At 41.5% G+C, this 19,967-nt stretch overlaps 1 protein-coding gene across 1 annotated transcript in view; it reads left to right on the top strand.

Annotated features, from left to right (window-relative positions):
- POLA1 (DNA polymerase alpha 1, catalytic subunit) overlaps positions 1 to 19,967 on the top strand; it is a 388,965-nt gene that overhangs the window by 30,986 nt on the left and 338,012 nt on the right. Inside the window, 1 exon segment of the mRNA XM_032226833.1 lies at positions 5,767 to 5,888. Within this exon segment, the coding sequence (XP_032082724.1) occupies positions 5,767 to 5,888 (122 nt within the window).

Below are 19,967 nucleotides of genomic sequence, written 5' to 3'. Positions count from 1 at the left end.
CTAGAATATTGCCATATTTTTTCTTTGATATGGACTTCCTGTAGGCAGACAATATCCATATTCTGTGTTTTAAGTCTTGTTAATGTTTGTTTTCACTTGGCCGGTGAGTTGATACCATTGATGTTCAAGGATATCATCTTTATTTTGTCTTCCATCTTATTGGTATGTTGGTTTTGGTCCTTTTCTTATTCTTGTCTTGGTTTGTGTTCTTGTCCTGGCTCCCTTTCTTTCCTGTAGTTCTGTTTCCCTTCGGTCCCTTATATTCTGCTCCTCTGATGTCTGTTCTTCCTGACTCTTATTTTCTGCTTCCTCTCTACTATCTTGTTCGTCTTCTCCTATTATATGGTGATCATAAAATTCCTGTGCTTTTTCCAGTGAGTCAATACAGATTTTTTTTTCCTGCCAGGCTATTAGCATCCCCTCAGGGATAAGCTATCTAAACATCACTCTGCATTTGAGCAGTTGGATTGGTAGGAAATGGTAGTTTCTTCTCTGTACCCTTATGCATTTTGGTATCTGTTTTAATGTTATGATTTCTTTTCCCTTATAAACCAAAGACTCTTCTTGTTTTCTGTAAACTTCATCTCTTGTCTTTTTTCTTGTAAATTTTACATGTATTTCTCTTGGAAGTTTATGTCTGCGTGCATAGTTTGTGTGGACCCTATACACTTCATCCAAGTCATTTTCCACTTCCTGCTTGCTTTTTTGCAGAAGTTCAGCCAGGAGTTTGGCCATTAACTTTGGAAGATCTTCCTTCTTAGTTTCCACTATATTTGGAATCTAAGATAAAACATTGATCTCATCTATCTCTAATTTATAATAGCCTCCTCCATTTCTTTGTTTACTGCCATCATTTTACCTTTCTGTTTTATTAGTTCTTTTCTGTTTGTTCCATTCTAGTTTCTACTACTTTATTTTTTGCTCATTTTGTATTATTTTTTCCTGCATTGAACCAATTTTATCATCTAGTTTGCGTATTTCTCATTTCACCTCCCCCCTATCACTCTTAAGTTCTTCATTACCACCTTTATCTTCATCAATGTCTCCTGAATTGATGTTAGAGTTGATTACATGTTCTGTAGAATTTATAGTGGAGCTGATTTCTCACCATCTAGCATGCTTTTCACTGAATGTGGTCCTGATGGGGATGCTCGTCGGGGTATTCCCCCCCTCCCCATTTTGGTAACTGTGGTTTGTACTCGTTATTTTAATATTTTTAAAAGGGTTTTCCATAGTATCATATATCCCCATTTCCCCCTTTATCTATCTTTTTTTTGTCACTACCTTACTGCCTCACAATTCTTCTACCTGTTTCACTAACTATATTGGTGACCACGATATAGAACACCCTATATTATAATACAATCAATACCCTATTTATACAATTGATCGATACAATTAATAATCTAATAATAATCTAATGATGGTCTAACAGTTCGACTGCTAACAAATAGTTATACTAATCTTAATCTATTTTTATTTAATAAGAAATTTTAAAATTATAGATATTGCATTAATATGACTAATATAATACTTATATTGCAGGTTTAACACCTTAAGTCTACTTATAAGAATATAAATAGAAATGAATATGTAATGTTTTTTTTAACTTGATTATTTAAATTGATTACGTTATAAAAATATCTAGGATATATAAATATACTATATAAATCTATATACGTTTGTTTTCACATCACATATGTCCACTGGGTATTATCTATAAGTATCTCTGAGAATATATAAGAATATATATATATATGAGAATATATATGCCAGATAGTATAAATATGAAGAGTCTTTATAGTCTATGTAAAGTTTCAATTCTAGTTTTAAATGAACAGCTATACAGTAAATAATAACTGTACAGGATTTCATATACTTATATCAGGTTACTTAGATTGCACAGATTTCCTGAAACTTAGAAGTTCTTTTTCCTGTTCTTACTGTTGCATCAGCTTGTCCTCCGTTAAGTCCAGGATGTTGCCTGCTATCTATTTAGCACAGTCACTATTACAGTTCTCTCACTTCTCCTGCCAGATCAAATTTCCACTGTCTTCTTCCTAGGCAGAAGCTTCTTGTAGCTGTTCTTTCCTTTTCTACAATCCACAATGTTTAGTCCCAGTCTACTCACAATCTCAGCTCATGTTCCTTCTGCCTATAGTAATTCTCCAGTAAGTTCAAGCCATCAGTACATTTCCTCCATTCCTTCTCTGAATGTTAACTCTGTTTTCTCAAGTTCCGCTCCCACCGCTAAAGTGCCACTTTTTTTTTTTACGCCTTGGAGACTCACTCCCCACTAGGCTATAGGTTTACACTTCCTGAGAGTCACGTCAAGTACTCATTCCAACTCCTCGAAATCCACTGATACTTTCTAATCTGTTTCACCTCTTCTTGCTTCCTTCTCCATTTAAAGGGCTGTCATGCCTCCGGATCTGCCCATAAGGCCAGTCTCTCCTGCGCCGGATTTGAGAGCTTTTTTCTTACTATAACGGGATTGGCAACCTCTCCCTGTTATCCTCCGAGCTTCCCCTCTCTGTCGCTGGTCCCTCTGAGACCCGGCTCTGCCTTTGCAAGCCTCCTGGCACGGAAAATTGGCAGAAAGAACAGCCCTGTTCTTCTGCTCCGCAGTGACGTGACTCTACCCCGAAAGTTCTCTTTCTCTCTCTTTCTATTCTTTCTTTATCTTTCTTCTTTCTCTCCCCCCATTCTCTCTCATTTGTTTCTCTTTCTTTTTTCCCTCTTTTCTTTCTCTCCACTTTCTCTCTGTCTCCTTGTGGCTCTTCACTACTCCTTTCCACCCTTTCTCCTTTCTCCTCAACACAGTGAGGCATCAGGGCTGCTCCCACCTCCTCAGCAAACCGGCCTGGAGGAAGCATAAGCCGCTGCGACCTCCCTGGCTGGCTATTTCAGGGCCGGGATGGCGTGCACAAGTGGGGATGACCTCCTCAAGCAAGTGAAGCGATGTTTGAAAAGAGTCCTCCAGGGAAGCTTTAAATCTCACACGGGGAACTTTTGCAGCTTGAAGACGCTTTTCAAACAAAGCACTGCTCAGCTGCAGGAGGTAAACGGCAGTAGGTAAGGAGTAGGGTATGAGGTGTGTCGCTGGGCCCTGCCGCTCTTTTTGCAGCTGCAAAGTGGCCACGGTTGCTGGAGGTGGTGGTAGGTAAGGAATGGAGCACGAGGCAAGAGTCGCATCACTGGGCCTTCGCTCTTTTTGAGGCGGCCATTTGCATGACAGAAGGGGTACAGTGGCTAGGGTGCCGCGAGCAGCCACTAGGTAAAGGTGTGTGGGGTGCATGGGGCATGGTCCATCCTCCCTTCCCCTCCTGGCCTTGCCTCCTCCCTTGTGTGTTTTGCAAGGCAAGCAATCAGAGGAAATGGCGGGGACCAGCTGTGCATGTGTTTAAATACTTTTGGGGAGGGCTTATTTTCAGGGAAACATGGTACTAAACTAAGCAAATGAACAAAGAATATAATATACAGGCTATACACTAGTCTACTTATGGCAAATTACATGTATCCCATATTTACTTATTACATTGTTAGATCAAGCTTTATTAACTCTTTATCTCTTTATTCTCATAGTCTTTAAAGCATCCCCTACACTTGTGAAAATGTAAGAAAATCATATCATTTTGACAAGCCTTGCTATTCCTAGCGCTTGTGATATTAGAGCAGGTGACTGACATCTTTTCTGAAAATGCTGAAGCTCTTAATGCCGTAACTTTCAAATGTTGGTCTTCAAAGGGACTCCTCTATTTCATATATGTGTTCTATTTAAAATGGGTATTGGTGTAAAGAACTAAAAAAAATTAACAAAAAAAATTGGAATGTATGTACTATTTGTAACAGTCATATTACAGTTTATTCTTGTTATATTGTGAGCCACTCTGAGTGGTCTGGAGTTTGGGTAAGACCTAAATTGAATAAAATCAATTATGTTGGTGTCCATTTTTTAATTGAAATTATTTGTGTTTAATTGAAATTATAGGTACTGCTATAGTGAGAAAATCTATTCCTGCTGGAAAAAACGAAATCCTTTCATACAGTCCAAACATTCAGTCTCTTTAGCTAGATCAGAGCAGTCACAGAAGAGAGTATTAATAATGAAAATGGAGTACAACTGATGGAAAATGAAGAACTAGTAGAAATAAAAGAAGAATCTCTTAAAGGTATTTGTAATACATCTGGCAACCTTACCCTTTTTAAATATGCATTGTTAAATCTACCTTGTAATATACTCCATCCAAGAGTATTTTCCAGTTTTAATATGTGGCTGTTTTTAAACCTCTGAAGATCTGTTTGTTTCAAAGAATTACTATCCATGTGTAATTCTGATCAGCAACAACAGTTTAATATGTTAACAGTAACACAGGTAAATAGGTGCGTTGTATAGTCTGAAAAATATGGTACTTAAGAACCAGAATATTCACAATGCTGAAGAGCTTTCTGGCACAATCTCTGATCTGCAGCCTAAATATTTATTATCTACTTGTTCTATTCAATATCTGAACCCCTAGTCAAGATTCGAGGGCAAAAGAAATATAGAGAGCAGTCATTACCCTGTTATCCTCAAAATAAGACCTGTCCCGAAAATAAGCTCTTGCATGTTTTTTACACATGCACCTAATATAAGGCCCCCCGAATACGCCGTACTTAAGAGCCTGTGCAATCGCCTGCCTGCCCATTCCATCTGGTTGCTCACTGTGCCACGACCACAAACGAGGCAGGTAGGTGGAGCTGCCCCATGCGCACCGACTTACCTCAGGGCCCCGCAGCTAGGCCATCCACGCCCCGACACCCTGCCTTGCAGCAGCAGCAGCAGCAGCAGCAGCTATATGCAGCAGGAGCTCATGTGGCCACCTGCCCATTTCTTCTTGTTTGCGGTCACAATGCAGCAGGAGGCTGAGTAGTGTGCTTGTGCTACAGCCACGAGGTGAGGCAGGTGTTGGGCTGTGGATAGCCTGGCTGTGGGGGCTTTGAGATAAATCAGGGCGGGGTGCATGGGGCAGCTCTGGCCATGCCTTGCCTTGTGGCCATGGCACCATCACATTGCTCAGCCTCCTCTGATGGCAGTTGCAAGCAAGCAGAAGTGGCTGGCAGCCATGCTGGGTCCTGCTGGACGTGGTTGCCGGAGCTGCTGCTGCGACGTGAGACAAGTGTTGGGGTGGGGTGGCCTGGGTGTGTGGGCCCTGAGCTAAGCCAGTGCAGGGTGCGTGAGGTAACTGCACCCTCTGCTTTGTGGCAATGGCACTGGTGCACCATGTGGCCTCCTGCAATGCTGTGGCCTCCCATACATTAAAAGAACAACAAAACACACCCCAAAATAAGCCCTAGACTCTCTTCTTTTTAGGGAAACATGGGTAGGAAGAGAGTGACTCGAATTGCTATCCTAAAAATGTTTCTTAAGTTTTAACTTCTCATTCTTTTAGATGTAGTCACAGAGATGTCTGTTCAAGGCTATCTGCTGGACATAGTAGTTTCATACTTTATTTCCAAGACAGGAATTTTGTTTGGTTTCATTGTAATTAATTACTGGATATTTACTCACTGCCTCATCATACCAATTATATATTCATGAATTCACACTGCCAAAATGCCCAAAAAGTATATTTTTATTCTGATAATTTATTATTTATTTTATTTTTTTCTTATGGTTCTTTCTGCCTTGAAAAGTGAAGAGTAAGTTAAATATTGATAAATAAATACTACATTCTACAAATTAACTGTAAGTCTAAGTCTCTACACGTTGTTTACAGAAGATGAGCAAAGAATAGAATTATTTTTGATGATGGGGATTTTGATGAATCTATGCCAGGAACTGGAATTGTGTCAGAAGAGGTCACATTCCTCAAGGAAGAGATGAAATTGGAAGAGAAACAAATGCCGTAAGTAAATATTGTGGAAACGTACATATTGTTGTCCTGTCCACACTAATGTTTTCTTAAAGCTGTATTATCAAGATACATACTTGACCAGGACTTTTTGTGGCGATGTCATCATGCTTGGAGCTGAGGAATGGGAGCTCTCCTAACCCTCTAACTTTAACTTCTTCGTTTGGGCTCATTTCTTGAGCGCTGTGGATCCTGAGGGACCAGCAGATTAAAGGAGAAACCCTGAAGACGCTGGGGTGATAAGGCAAATCCCCTAACGGGTAGGAGAAACCCAGTAAATGGACAGGACTATCCTGCCATTGGTTAGGACCGGAGCGATGGCAACCGATTAGAAGGAAGCAAGAGAGAAGCAGTTGAAATCGAGACATCTTACTATCATTGACAACCCAAAGAGGAGGACAAGCCAAAATTGGCAGAGAGGGTGAGATGGAAAGAAAGAGGCTCTGGGAAGGAGACTGTTTTTTGCAGTTCAGATTTTTGCCAAAAGAAGTGAGAGCATAGACACTGAGTTGGACAGCCTGAATACTTGAAGGAATTGGCCACAGTGAGAACGAAAACCCGGCAGGACAAACAGGAGTAGAACATAGTAACTGCTGAGAAGACTTGGAAAGCACAGAAAGCTTGTTTAACAGTCAGGTTGGTAGTTGACTTTTTTTTTCTTGCTCTTCTACTGTTTTGTTTTTCCCAAAGAATAGTTGAACTTACAAGTATTTGGTATTTATTCGCCTCGTACTTGGAACGGTACCAGAGACAGTAGAGAGAGGACTGTTTGGAACAATTAGAGGGCGTCTTTACCCACCCCCCTTTATTTTGCCTTTTGCCGCTGGACTTGTTGTATTAACTGATTGACACTAACAGTGATATGAGGAGAGGGTGACACCTAGTGGATTATAAATTGAACCATGAAGTCTGATGCAAGAAAACCACCGGTGCATAAGCTGATATATATACATAGAGAGAAACTAATTACTAGAATTGAATACCTGTATAACTGATACAATTGAGAGAATCTATTTGTATAAGATAACTGTGTGATATATAACTCTATGATATAATAAATAAGGATCAAAACAGTAATAGAATAATACATAGGAGTGTTTTAGATATTGAAACGTGATATTAAGGAAGGTAATTATTGTTAAATATTGAGATACATAATTATTGATACCATTGATATTGCTGATAAAGTAGAAGTAAGTAGAATTATATGTAATGTGGGCAAGGATAAATAGGGGGATAAAAAAAAAAGAGCCAAGGTGGCGCAGTGGTTAAATGCAGCACTGCAAGCTACTGCTAGATCATCAGTTTCAGCGGTTCAAATCCCACCGGCTCAGGGTTGACTCAGCCTTCCATCCTTCCGAGGTGGGCGGTAAATGAGGCACCCAGATTGTTGGGGCAATATGCTGACTCTCTGTAAACCGCTTAGAGAGGGCTGAAAGCCCTATGAGCGGTATATAAGTCTACTGCTATTAAATGGCAACTTCAGTAAAGTTAGTTGAAAAAAACTACAACCCAATATGATTTCAGCAACATCCCCCTCCTCAAATCAAAGATCATTGAGAGCGCATGGGGGCTGGAGAAGGTGGAATGATGGCAGGAACAGTGGGACCAGCACCAACAATGCAGAGTATACAATTGATGCTCCAGATGATACAAGAGACATTGACGAAAAGCCAAGAAGTGACGGCTACAAATCATGAAGAGACAAGGAGGAATCATGAAGAAATGAAAAATGAAATGGGAGAATTGAAAGGAAATATCAAAACGTGAGACAAAATTGAAAGGATACAGAATGCCTTAGCAATCAAATGAACGGAAAATCCAGAACATCGAAACAAAATAGACCAACAGATAGAAGATGGAAAAAATGGAGCTGGAATATAGACAAGTTAATAAAGAATTAGAGTTATCAATAATCCGACTTGAAAATGAAAAAGCTGCATTCTACCTAAGATTCCAAACATACCGGAAGAGAAGGAGGAAGACCTGAAAGGAAAATGATCAAAATCTTCACAAAAATTTACAGAGGAAAAGAACAAGAGTTGAGAGGGGACATTGATGAAGCTTACCGTGTGCATACTAATTATGCCAGAAGACATAGGCTCCCGAGAGATTTGCCTAAAAGATTTGCTAAAAAAACAACTAGAGATGAAGTGTACAAAAAAAACCAGAAAAGGGATGATTATATTACAGAGAAAAGAGTTGATCATGCTTAAACAGATTCCATGGAGAATTCGTGAACAACGTAGACAATACCAATTTTTAACATCCGTTAAATAAAACAGAATACTGTACAGATGGTTGGTACCAGAAGGGGTACTGGTATCTTGGCAAGGAAAAAGATATAAGATAGAGAATATAGAAGAAGTGCAGAAATTCTATGAAGAATACTGCAAAGGAGAAGAAGAACAAGGAAGTAAAGAGGACCTAGAAAGTAGAAGTCAAGAGGAAGAAACATCAGAAGACAAGGAAAGAAACAGGAGAGAAGAACGAGGCAAGAAAGAGAGCAGAAAAGGAAGGCGTGAGTGGGAAAAGTCAGATACAAACCAGAAGCAACAAAAAACACCCCATCTAAAGATGGACCAGGAAATAACAATTATTTTGATAAACTTAGATGGACTGAAGGCACCAAAAAAAGAGCGCAGATGTTTAATAAACTTAAGAAACTGAAGGGTAGATATAACCTGTACATAGGAAGTGCATATTAAAAGGGAACATAGGAACTTACTGGAAACAAAAAACTAGGGAAATTATATACAGCACTGGCAGATAAAAAAAAAGAGGAATAACAACTTATATAAGGGAAAAAAATAAACTCCAAAGAAGTCTACTCTTATGAAGAAGGCAGGATGCTAATGATTGAATTAGAGACAACAGAAAAACCGATATTATTAATAGTCATATATGCACCAAATCAGAAACAAGAGGAATTTTATAGGAAATTACACAATAAAATAACAATTACAATATGAAAATATTTGCTGAATTGGGGGATTATAATGCAATAGTGGATAAAAAAATGGACTATGAAAGCAAAAAGAAAAATAAAACAAAAAAAAAATACCCAAATCCTTTTTTGAGATGGCAATAGAATATAAACTACATGATATTTGGAGAGAAAGGCACAAAACAAGAAAGCAATATACCTTTTATTTGAACCCCCTCAGTCTCTATCAAGAATTGACATGGCTTGGATCTCATCTGGGCTATGTAATCAGTTAGACGAAATTGAAATAGAAGCAAATGAGTGGGCAGATCATAATCCAATAAAATTAAGATGGAAGGTCAAAGAAGAAGAAAAGATGGATGATGAATTCAATATATTGTAAATGAAATAGAATATACTCAAATGCTGGAGAAAGAATTAAAACTTCTTTAGAATAATAAAAAAGAAGACACCTCAATTCAAAATCTCTGGGATACTATGAAAGCATACACAAGAGGCCTTACGATTGCCTACATGGCGAGAAAAACTAGAAAACAAAAAGAGCAACAAGAATGTATATAAAAGAACTTAGGGAAGCCGAAGATGAACTACAGAAAGACCCAAAGAATAAAATTAAAAAGAAAAAAGAGATGATAAAACATAAGATCAACTTAATAACTCAAAGAAATTAGCATAGAAAATTAAAGCAGCCAGACAAAATTACTGTCAGGCCTGCAGCGGTTCCTTTAAGAATCTTTGGTCTGCCACACTCTCATTAAGGGGGGAATAGCAAGGGGTAGAATGTGTTGTTTTAAAAATAAAAAATTCCTTTCTAGAAGCTCAAGGTCATCTTTGTCTCCGCACCTTTGCACCTGATCGAAAGCAGTGGGCGTAGGTGCTAGCGTGGAAGAAGATTGGATTGTGGGTGTGGGACAAGATCATGAACCTTTAACTGGGTGGGATTCTGATGTAACTTCCCGAATTGGGATTCCAAAGCACGATGCCAACATGTCTGTCTTATTAAATTGGAACTTTAAGGATCGTTTTGCCTTTGATCTGATTTAATTCTGTATGATATTTGGAATGCTGGCATTATCCCAATTCTCCCTAAGATAAGTTATCAGCATCCCAAGCTGGGAAGCTGTCAGGAGGTACTGAATCCCAGTTCTGACCCAACCCTGGGCAGTATGAAAATTCAGTGAAGATGGAGGAAGGAAAAAATGCAGCTGAGAAAGCCAAAGATAACGGATTGCTTATATCGCCGAGACTCAATATGTGCCTTCTAAAGAAATAGTTGAAGCTGCAGAGATTAAGGAAAGGGAATACCGATTGGGAGCCCGGCGAAAGGAGTTCCGCGATGATGCCTCAAGATTTATGACTCTAAGGAATGCCTGCTAGAAGAGAGACTCAATATGTGCCTTCTAAAGAAATAGTTGAAGCTGCAGAGATTAAGGAAAGGGAATACCGATTGGGAGCCCGGCAAAAAGAGTTCCGCGATGATGCCTCAAGATTTATGACTTCTAAGGAATGCCTGCTAGAAGAAGAGGGGGTTGCCTAGGAAACTCCAACAGACGATTGGACAATGACCAGAAGATCTGATGAATGAAGAGTTCAGCCACCCTCACGCGGTCCTTCTCTAATGGGCCTTCTAGACCATTTCCTACAGCTAAACGTGAGTGAAATAAAAACCCTCCCCTCTTCAGGACCACTCAGTGGAACCTGGCATTCTCCTTTCCTAACAGAGAAATTTCTACACAGTGGAGTGGAGATATTGGCTCCTTCCATACAGTAACTAATGAATCAACCCACACCCTTGCTGCTGGGGTAATGCCAAGAGCAGTCACATCAGCACCCTTCCCTCCTTCCTTCTGGAGTGCAACAGACCCACCCTCCAAATAGGGGAGGTCAATCCAGCTGGCAGAAAGGGGACTGGAACACATTCACCTCCCCACAGCTGCAAAGGGTGACTCCGAACCCATGAATCAAGCAACCCAAGAGTGTGCGTTCATCCCAGGTCATGGGTGGGCTGATGCCAATGGATGCCTGCCCTTTCCAGTAGATGGCGTCTTCCCAGATAACTGCTCCTGGACAACCCCAGGGAATGGAACCGCCGCCGGGTCCAGCCTCCCCAGCAATGCCTCCACAGGCTTTTGCCCATCCAATGGGTGTGGGTCAGCAGAGGGGCTTACCACCCCCAGCAGCAAACCAACCAGCTGCCCCTGTTCAACCACCAGCGCCCCCTCCTCCCACACCCCCACGGTTCGTGCAACATTCGATGGGACCCCAGATAAATTGGCTTATTACTGAATCGAGTATGGGCGTACGTTGATCAAGTGGGGCCACAATACCCATCTGATCGAGAGTTGATCCAAGCAATAGCAGAGGGGATGAATGAAAAGGAGGCTGTGCAGTGGATAGCAGAGCTCCACGAAGAAGCGGCTCCTGAGCTAGATGATATAAATGGGTTCATCCAACTGATGCGTGCCAGATTTAGCGATGTTGCCCAAAATGTGGATGCTGAAGACCAGATCCAGGAATTGCGACAGGCTGGTCGTCCCGTGAAGGAATTAGTTGGGAGTTCCGGAGGATAGCTGGGAGACTACACTACTGGCCAGAAAGACTCTTGGTCTACCCATTCAAAAAGGCCTTAGATCCCAAAGTGAAAGAAGCTTGTGCCGTAAGGGGGATCCCAGAACGTCTCCAAGGTTGGTATGCCACTGCAATCATATTAGACCACGAGATTAACACCTATCGAAAGCCTGCTACCGGAACCCCTGCCAAAAATCTTTGGGCCAATGTATGTAGAGGCAGTGAGCTGAAAAGCCTCCACCAACCCCTCGTGGGGCCTTTATAAAGTGTTTACCGATGCGGTCAAATGGGGCACAGAGCAACAGAATGCCTGGCTCCAGTTCCTGTTCCACAACAGCGCCAACCACCTGCCAGTGCAATGAAGAAAAAAACCAGAAAGCCACCAGAAAAGAGCCATTTACTATAGCAGCCAATGGAGGCGGAGAGCCCTGCTATTGAAGAAGCCCCTGGCACCTCGGAGGAGGAGGATGAAAATGCCGAAGATGACCCAATGGTGAGTGCACCTATTCCCTCCTTTATGATAAAATACCAACTCCAAGTGCCCAGAACGGGGGTAGAAGGGGAAGTTGGGGCGATCATAGACACCGGCTGCACCAGATGCTTAGTCAGCATGTCAATAGTGGAGCAGCTAGGTATACGCACAAGACCCATAACCCACCCTATTCGGTTTGAGCAAGTAGATGGAACCCAAATTGGGGGCGCTCCGGCCACAAAGATCACCGAATTAGTAAAGTTGAAGATAGGCCACCACTATGAGTTTCTCAGATTCATTATAGCTCCTAAAATGCAGGAGTCAATTATCTTGGGACTTGCATGGCTGGGCAAGTGGGCATCTACTATAAAGTGGGAGGACGGTGTTAGAAAATTGATCATTGATTTTGGGCCGTTACCAATCGTGGAGCCTAAAGGCCACCCAGGAACAATTAGAATCAACAGCCCAAACCATCCAGAACCTGCAGCCCCCGCAGCAGACATCAAACCTCTGGGGATCCAACGAGTACCAAAGGTCTACTGGACTTACCGGAAACTACCTTCCACTTCACCACCCCACAGATTGTGCAATAGACTTCAAACCTGGGGTAGCCTTACCAAACCAAAAATGTACTCTATGACTCCCAAGGAGATGACTGAATTGAGGAAGTACATCGACACCAATTTAAAAAGGGTTTTATTGAACCAGCAAAGTCGAAAGTAACGGCCCCAATGCTCTTCAGAGAAAAGAACAATGGCAGTGTTCTTCTCTGTGTTGATTTGTGAGCCTTGAATGCAGTATGTGAAAAAAACACCTGTCCACTCCCTCTCATGAAGGATATGTTGAACCACTTGGCTAAAGGCAAAATCTTTACCAATTCAATTCAATTCAATTTTATTATTTGTATGCCGCCCTTCTCCGGGAGGACTCAGGGCGGCGAACAATTCAAGGGGGAAAAAAAGGGGGAACATAAAAGACAAAATACAAATAATAAAAGTAGACAACAGTCGCACAACCATACATGTCGAGAGGGGAGGGAAGTCATCACCCCCAGGCCTGCCGGCAAAGCCAGGTTTTGACGGCTTCTCGGAAGGCCTGGAGAGAGGTGAGGGTCCGAAACCCTGCGGGGAGTTCATTCCAGAGGGCCGGAGCTGCCACAGAGAAGGCCCTCCCCCGGGTAATAGCCAGGTGGCATTGGCTGGTAGATGGCACTTGGAGGAGGCCAACCCTGTGAGATCTAATGGGTCTGTGGGAGGGTAATTGGCAGCAGGCGGTCTCTCAAGTACCCAGATCCAATACCATGAAGGGCTTTATAAGTTACGACTAGCACCTTGAAGCGTATCCGGAGACTGATCGGTAACCAGTGCAGCTCGCGGAGGATAGGTGTAACGTGGGTGTACCGAGGTGCACCCACAATCGCTTGCGCGGCTGCGTTCTGGACGAGTTGAAGTCTCCGAATACTCTTCAAGGGCTGCCCCATGTAGAGCGCATTGCAGTAGTCCAGTCTTGAGGTCACGAGGGCGTGAGTGACTGTTGCGAGTGCCTCCCGGTCCAGGTAGGGACGCAACTGGTGCACCAGGCGAACCTGGGCAAATGTCCCCCTGGTCACAGCCGACAAATGGTGTTCTAAAGTCAGCTGTGGATCCAGGAGGACCCCCAAGTTGCGAGCCCTGTCTGAGGGGCGTAGGTTTTCACCCCCCAGCCTGAGTGATGGAATATTGACCAAGTTTTTGGGAGGAAAACACAACAGCCACTCGGTCTTGTCTGGATTGAGTACAAGCTTGTTAACCCCCATCCAGACCCTAACAGCCTCCAGGCACTGGCACATTATGTCAACTGCTTCACTGAGTTGGCACGGGGCGGACAGATACAACTGTGTATCATCCGCATATTGATGGTGTTTTATCCCGTGCCGTCGAATGATCTCACCCAGTGGCTTCATGTAGATATTAAATAGCAGGGGGGACAGGACCGAACCCTGAGGAACCCCGTATTTCAGGGGCCTAGGGGTCGACCTCTCCTCCCCAACTAACACTGACTGCGACCGGGTCCGAGAGGTAGGAGGAGAACCACCGAAAAACGGTGCCTCCCACCCCCACCTCTCGCAACCGTCGCAGAAGGATACCATGGTCGATGGTATCGAAGGCCGCTGAGAGGTCAAGGAGCACTAGGATGGAGGAATGACCTCCATCCCTGGCTCTCCAGAGATCATCGGTCAGTGCGACCAAAGCGGTCAGTGCGACCAAGCTGGACTTGAGAGAGGCATATTATCGCATATGAATCCGAAAAGGGGATGAGTGGAAAACCGCATTTAACACTCCCCCAGGAAGCTTCCAGTACAAAGTCATGTCTTTGGACTACAAGGAGCACCCACAGTCTTCATGCAGTACATAAATGAGGTGCTACATGACCACCTGTACCGCGGAGTACTCATTTATTTAGATGACATCTTGATTTTCTCTGAGACCCTAGAAGATCATGTGAAACTGGTGCGGCAAGTTCTGAAAACGCTTCTTGCTGCCAAGCTGTACGCAAAATTGTTAAAGTGTGAGTTCCACAAGACCTCGCTGGATTACCTGGGGTATTGTATCTCCAACGAAGGAGTAGAAATGGATCCAGGAAAAGTAAAAGCGGTGTTGGATTGGAAACCTCCAAGTACTCGCAAACAACTACAAAGTTTTCTTGGATTTGCGAATTTTTATAGGCAGTTCATCCCGACTTTCGCTGAAATTGCCCTACCATTAACTGAGCTATTAAAGATGGGTCCCTCCCCAACAAAGCCAAAAGCAAACCACTAAAGTGGACAATGGACTGTCAAAAAGCCTTTGAGAAATTAAAATGTCTCTTTGCCCAAGAGCCCACATTGCAACATCCTGACCCAGAACGACCATTTATAATCCAGATGGATGCCAGTGATGTAGCAATAGTGCTACTGCAAAAGAGTAAAGAAGGCCACCTCTTGCCATGCACTTATATCTCCAAGAAACACCCCCCTACTGAAAGAAGGTGGCCCATTTGGGAGACAGAGGCATTCGCGATCAGGTGGAGCATGCTCACCTGGAGACATCTCCTAGAAGGGGGAGACATACCATTCGAGGGCTCGACTGATCATAAAAACCTCGAAGCTCTTTTAGCCCATCGGAGGTTATCCCCTAAGCAAGTTCGTTGGGCACAATACTTCCAAAGGTTCAAATTTGAAATTAAATACATCCCAGCAGGAAAGAACTTGTTAGCAGATGCTCTGTCGAGAAAACCACAATATAACAGTAAGAAGGAAGAAGTCTTCCACCCCATCATATCTCTCTCTCACCAAAAAGCAGCTCAAGTCACCACTCGAAGCCAAGATAAGCTGATGACCGAGCTGAAAGCAGCTCTCCAGCTCTCCTTGTTGTTCAATAACAACAAGGACATCCTAATGGTGAACGATGGCTTAGTCTGGAAGGGGTCCAAGCTGTACGTTCCTGCAGGGATGAGGCTGCAGGTGCTACAGCGCAGTCATGATGCGTAACTAGGAGGCCACTTCGGATTCCTAAAAATGCTCCACCTCACCAGACGTCAATTTTGGTGGCCAAAGATGAAATCGGAGGTGGAAGATTATGTCAAAAGCTGTGCTACTTGTGCCACAATGAAAATCCAGCCAGGAATGCCCCCTGGACTACTATGGGTGGCCAGCCCCAGCCGCCATGGATTTCATCGTTGAGCTTCCAGACAGCAGCGGTAATAGAGTAATCTGGACAGTTATTGATTTGTTTCTCAAGCAAGCGCATTTCATTGCCTGCTCAGGGTTGCCATCCGCAAAGAAATTATCGAAAATATTTGTGAAACACATTTATCGCCTGCACGGGGTGCCAAAAAGGATCATTTCAGATCGCGGAGTTCAGTTCACCGCGAAGTTCTGGAGAGAGTTCCTCAGATCAATTGGGTCTACACAGGGACTCAGCTCAGCATTTCATCCCAGCACAAATGGCGCAGCAGAAAGGGCCAATACCTCCGGTGTTATGTGGACTATCAGCAAGACAACTGGTCAGACTTACTACCCTTCGCTGAAGTGGCATACAACAATGCGGTCCACAGCAGTACCGATTTAACTCCGTTCCAGATTACCAGTGGCATGGAGTTCATTCCCATGCCTGAGCTGCCTAAAGAACATCCCTCCTCCTTGTCTCTGAATGAATGGATGGACATACTAAAGCAGGGGTGGGAAAATACGAAGAAGCCTCTAACCTATGCAGCAGAAGCCTACAAGAAGCAAGCTGATAACATCATTCCCTCCAACCCCCCTTTTGGGTGTGGGACAAAGTTTTTGTATCTACAAAATACATAAGATTGAGGATGCCTAGCAAGAAATTGGGTCCAAAATTCCTAGGTCCTTTCCCAATAGAAAAGATAACCCAGTTACAGTTAGACTCAGCCTACCCAGAATTCTAGGGAAAATTTACCCAGTATTCCATTATAGCTTATTAAAACCTGTAATGGAGTCTAGCATAAGGCCATCCACCCAAGCTTCTCCTCCTGTAGTGGTAGAAGGGGAAACACATGAAGTGAAAAATCTTAGATTTCAGGATGTATAGGGGTCGCTTACAATATTTGGTGCATTTGAAGGGGTATCCTTTGTCTGAAGCTACTTGGGTGAAAAGTTGGGATTTAAAAGCAGATAAATTAGTGAAACAATTCCATGAGAAGTTCCGTGATAAGCCAAAGGGGCGCCCTGGGGGAGGAAGGGGTGGTTAGGTATATATAGTAACCTTTCTTTAATTTTCTTTTCCAGAAACTGTTTCTCTTTTGAAGAGAGGCTGCCTGTCAGGCCTGCAGCAGTTCCTTTAAGAATCTTTAGTCTGCCACACTCTCATTAAGGGGGGGGCATAGCAAGAGGTAGAATGTGTTGTTTTAAAAATAAAAATTCTTTCTAGAAGCTCAAGGTCATCTTTGTCTCCGCACCTTTGCACCTGATTGGAAGCAGCTGGGCGTAGGTGCTAGCGTGGAAGAAGAAGATTGGACCATGTGATGGATTGTGGGTGTGGGGACAAGATCATGAACTTTTAACTGGGTGGGATTCTGATGTAACTTCCCGAATTGGGATTCCAAAGCACGATGCCAACATGTCTGTCTTATTAAATTGGAACTTTAAGGATAATTTTGCCTTTGACTTTGATTTAATTCTGCATGATATTTGGAACGCTGACAATTACTTTGAACAAGCCAACAAACCTGGACGATGGCTGGCATACAGATTGAAGAATGAAAGAGAAAAAAAGGATGATATATCAATTAAAAGATGATGAGGGAAGAATTCAATACAAAGCGGAAGAAAAGCATATTCATAATTATTTCGCAAAACTATACACGCAAGATAGAATGGAGGAAATCAAAATAAAACATCATTTAAACACAGAAAAGATAACACCAATCTCAAAAGAACAAAGCGAGGCGATAAACAGGCCAATAACGTTAGCCGAAGTGGAATTAGTCCTGAAAAACCAGAAAAATAATAAAACCCCAGGACCAGAGGGGATACCCGTGGAGTTATACAAATATAACAAAATAATATTGGAAGAGCTAGGAGTAAAAATGTTAATGAAGTTTTAGGAAAAGCCAAGATACCTGAATCATGGACAGAAGCAATAATATCGCTAATCCCAAAGAAGAAACCAACCTATAAGAAATTCAAAATTACAGGCCAATTTCATTACTAAAATCTGATTATAAAATATTTGCAGCAATTATGGCAGGAAGGATTAAACAGGTTTTAAATGAACGAATACACCCAGACCAAAACAGATTTTTATCTCACAGACATATTAAAAATAATGCAAGAGTCATCCTAGACATAATAGAGTATTACGAGGCGCATCCAGAAAAACAAATGGTACTGGTTTTCCTTGATGCACAAAAAGCATTTGACAACGTAATCTGGAAATTTATAATAACACTATTGGACGAGATGAAATTTGGAGAAAAATTTATAAAAATGATAGAAGGATTTTATAACAGTCAGACAGCCAAAGTTCTGATGAATGGAGATCTAACAGAGAAGATTGAAATAAAAAAGGAGCCAGACGGATGCCCCCTCTCTCCTTTGCTGTTTATATTAACCTTGGAAATTTTATTAAATGAAATTCGGAAGGATCAGGGAATAAAAGGTTTAAGACTCAAAAATGAACAATATAAGGCCCAAGCCTATGCCGATGACTTAGTATTTGTTCTAGAGGACCCATTAGAATCCAGCCTGAAATTAATTCAAAAATTAGAAGAATATGGTGAAGCGGCAGGACTAAAAATCAATAAAGACAAAACAAAAATGATAACCAAGAACATGACAAAAAAGCAAGAAGAGGAACTGGAAGTAGCAATCAGAATGCAAATAACTAAGAAAGTGAAATACTTGGGGATCTGGGTGTCAGCAAAATGTTCCACAACTAAAGACGATAATTATAATAAATTAGTAATACAAATAAAGAAAGATTTAGAAAATTTGAAAAATATTCAGCTATCACTCACGGGACATATAGTGACAATTAAAATGAATATTTTACCAAGAATCTTATTCCTGTTGCAAGCCGCACCTATTAATCTGGGTAAAAAATTCTTTCAAGAATTAAACAAAATAACCATTAGGTTCATTTGGCAGGGACGAAAAGTGAGGATTAAACTAAAGTCAATGCAAGACACCAAGGAGAGGGGGGGCTTAGCATTACTAAATTGGGATTTATACGCATCAGCAGTAACAATAACATTGGTGAAGGATTGGATAGAGCTAAAGAATAAAAGAATTTTGACCTTAGAAGGCCATGATTTGCAAGCATTCCTATGGGATGATAAAAATAAAACGCACAAATACTTTCAAAATCATTTAATCAGAAGAGCGTTATTGCAAAAATGGTTCAAAATCAAAATATCCACTATGTGAAAATCCCGAATTGGCTATCACCGACAGAAAGGACGACTCATCCAAATTTTATAGATTTGAACAAAATGCTAAGATACAAAGACTTAATTGATAGACAGGGAAATTTAAAAACAATTGAAGAATTGGCAGATCAGAACATGAAAGTTGACTGGCTAATCTACCTCCAAATCAAAACTAAATACAATAAAGATACTAAATTATATGACATCGAAACAGAACCACACGAATTGGATAAAATTATTCAAAGCTCAGATAGAAAGATGATAGGGAGAACATATAAATTCCTCCTGAAGTATAAAATGGAAGAGGAAATAGTGAAAGAACAAATGATAAAATGGGCGCAGAACTTTGGCTATAATATTGAATTAGACAAATGGGAAAAATTTTGGGGAACAAACTTAAAAATGACACTATCAGTTGCATTCAAGGAAAACCAGTACAAATTGTTTTATAGATGGTACCTGGCACCAACAAGGTTAGCTAAAATCTTAACAAAAACCTCTCCAAAATGTTGGAAATGCGAATCAATACACGGAACATATTACTATTTATGGTGGACCTGTGAGGAGGCTAAATTTTTTTGGAAAAGGATCAAAAATTGGCTGGAGGCAATAACAGGGTTTAAAATGGAATGGAAACCTGAAGTTTTTCTATTAGGAATAATGTCTGCGAAATAGAAAAAAGAAATCCAGTATTTAATACTACATATAATTATGGCGGCAAGGATTGCCTTTTCCCAGAAATGGAAAAACAAATTAATTCCAAGCGAAGATGAAATAATAAGAAAGGTTATGGATTGTGCTGAAATGGACAAACTAACTAAAGAAATCCAGGGAAAAGAAGAATCAGAATTCTACCAGATATGGGATAAATGGTATAGGTGGATGGAAGAAAGAAACAAGAATCAATGAAGGAATATAACAAAACTCAAAAAATAATAGTTATGAGTAAAATAAGAGGGTTAAGAATGATGAAATCCAAATGAAATACAATAGAAGGGGAAATGATATAAGGTGAGTGATATCGATTGATATTTGCTATTAGAAAGAACAGGAAGATCCTGTTCGTATTGTATTGTGTAAATGTGGTGTACGTCTGTGTGTGTGTATATTCTGCATGTTTGTTAATAAAAAATAAAAAAAGATACATACTTGACCTACATAGATTTTTTAAAATTAT

Source organism: Thamnophis elegans, chromosome 11 (assembly GCF_009769535.1).
Source record: "Thamnophis elegans isolate rThaEle1 chromosome 11, rThaEle1.pri, whole genome shotgun sequence".
In the NCBI taxonomy this organism is placed as follows: domain Eukaryota; kingdom Metazoa; phylum Chordata; class Lepidosauria; order Squamata; family Colubridae; genus Thamnophis; species Thamnophis elegans.
The sequence above is the reverse complement of the archived record's forward strand: the minus strand, read 5'-3'. Positions and strand labels throughout refer to the sequence as shown.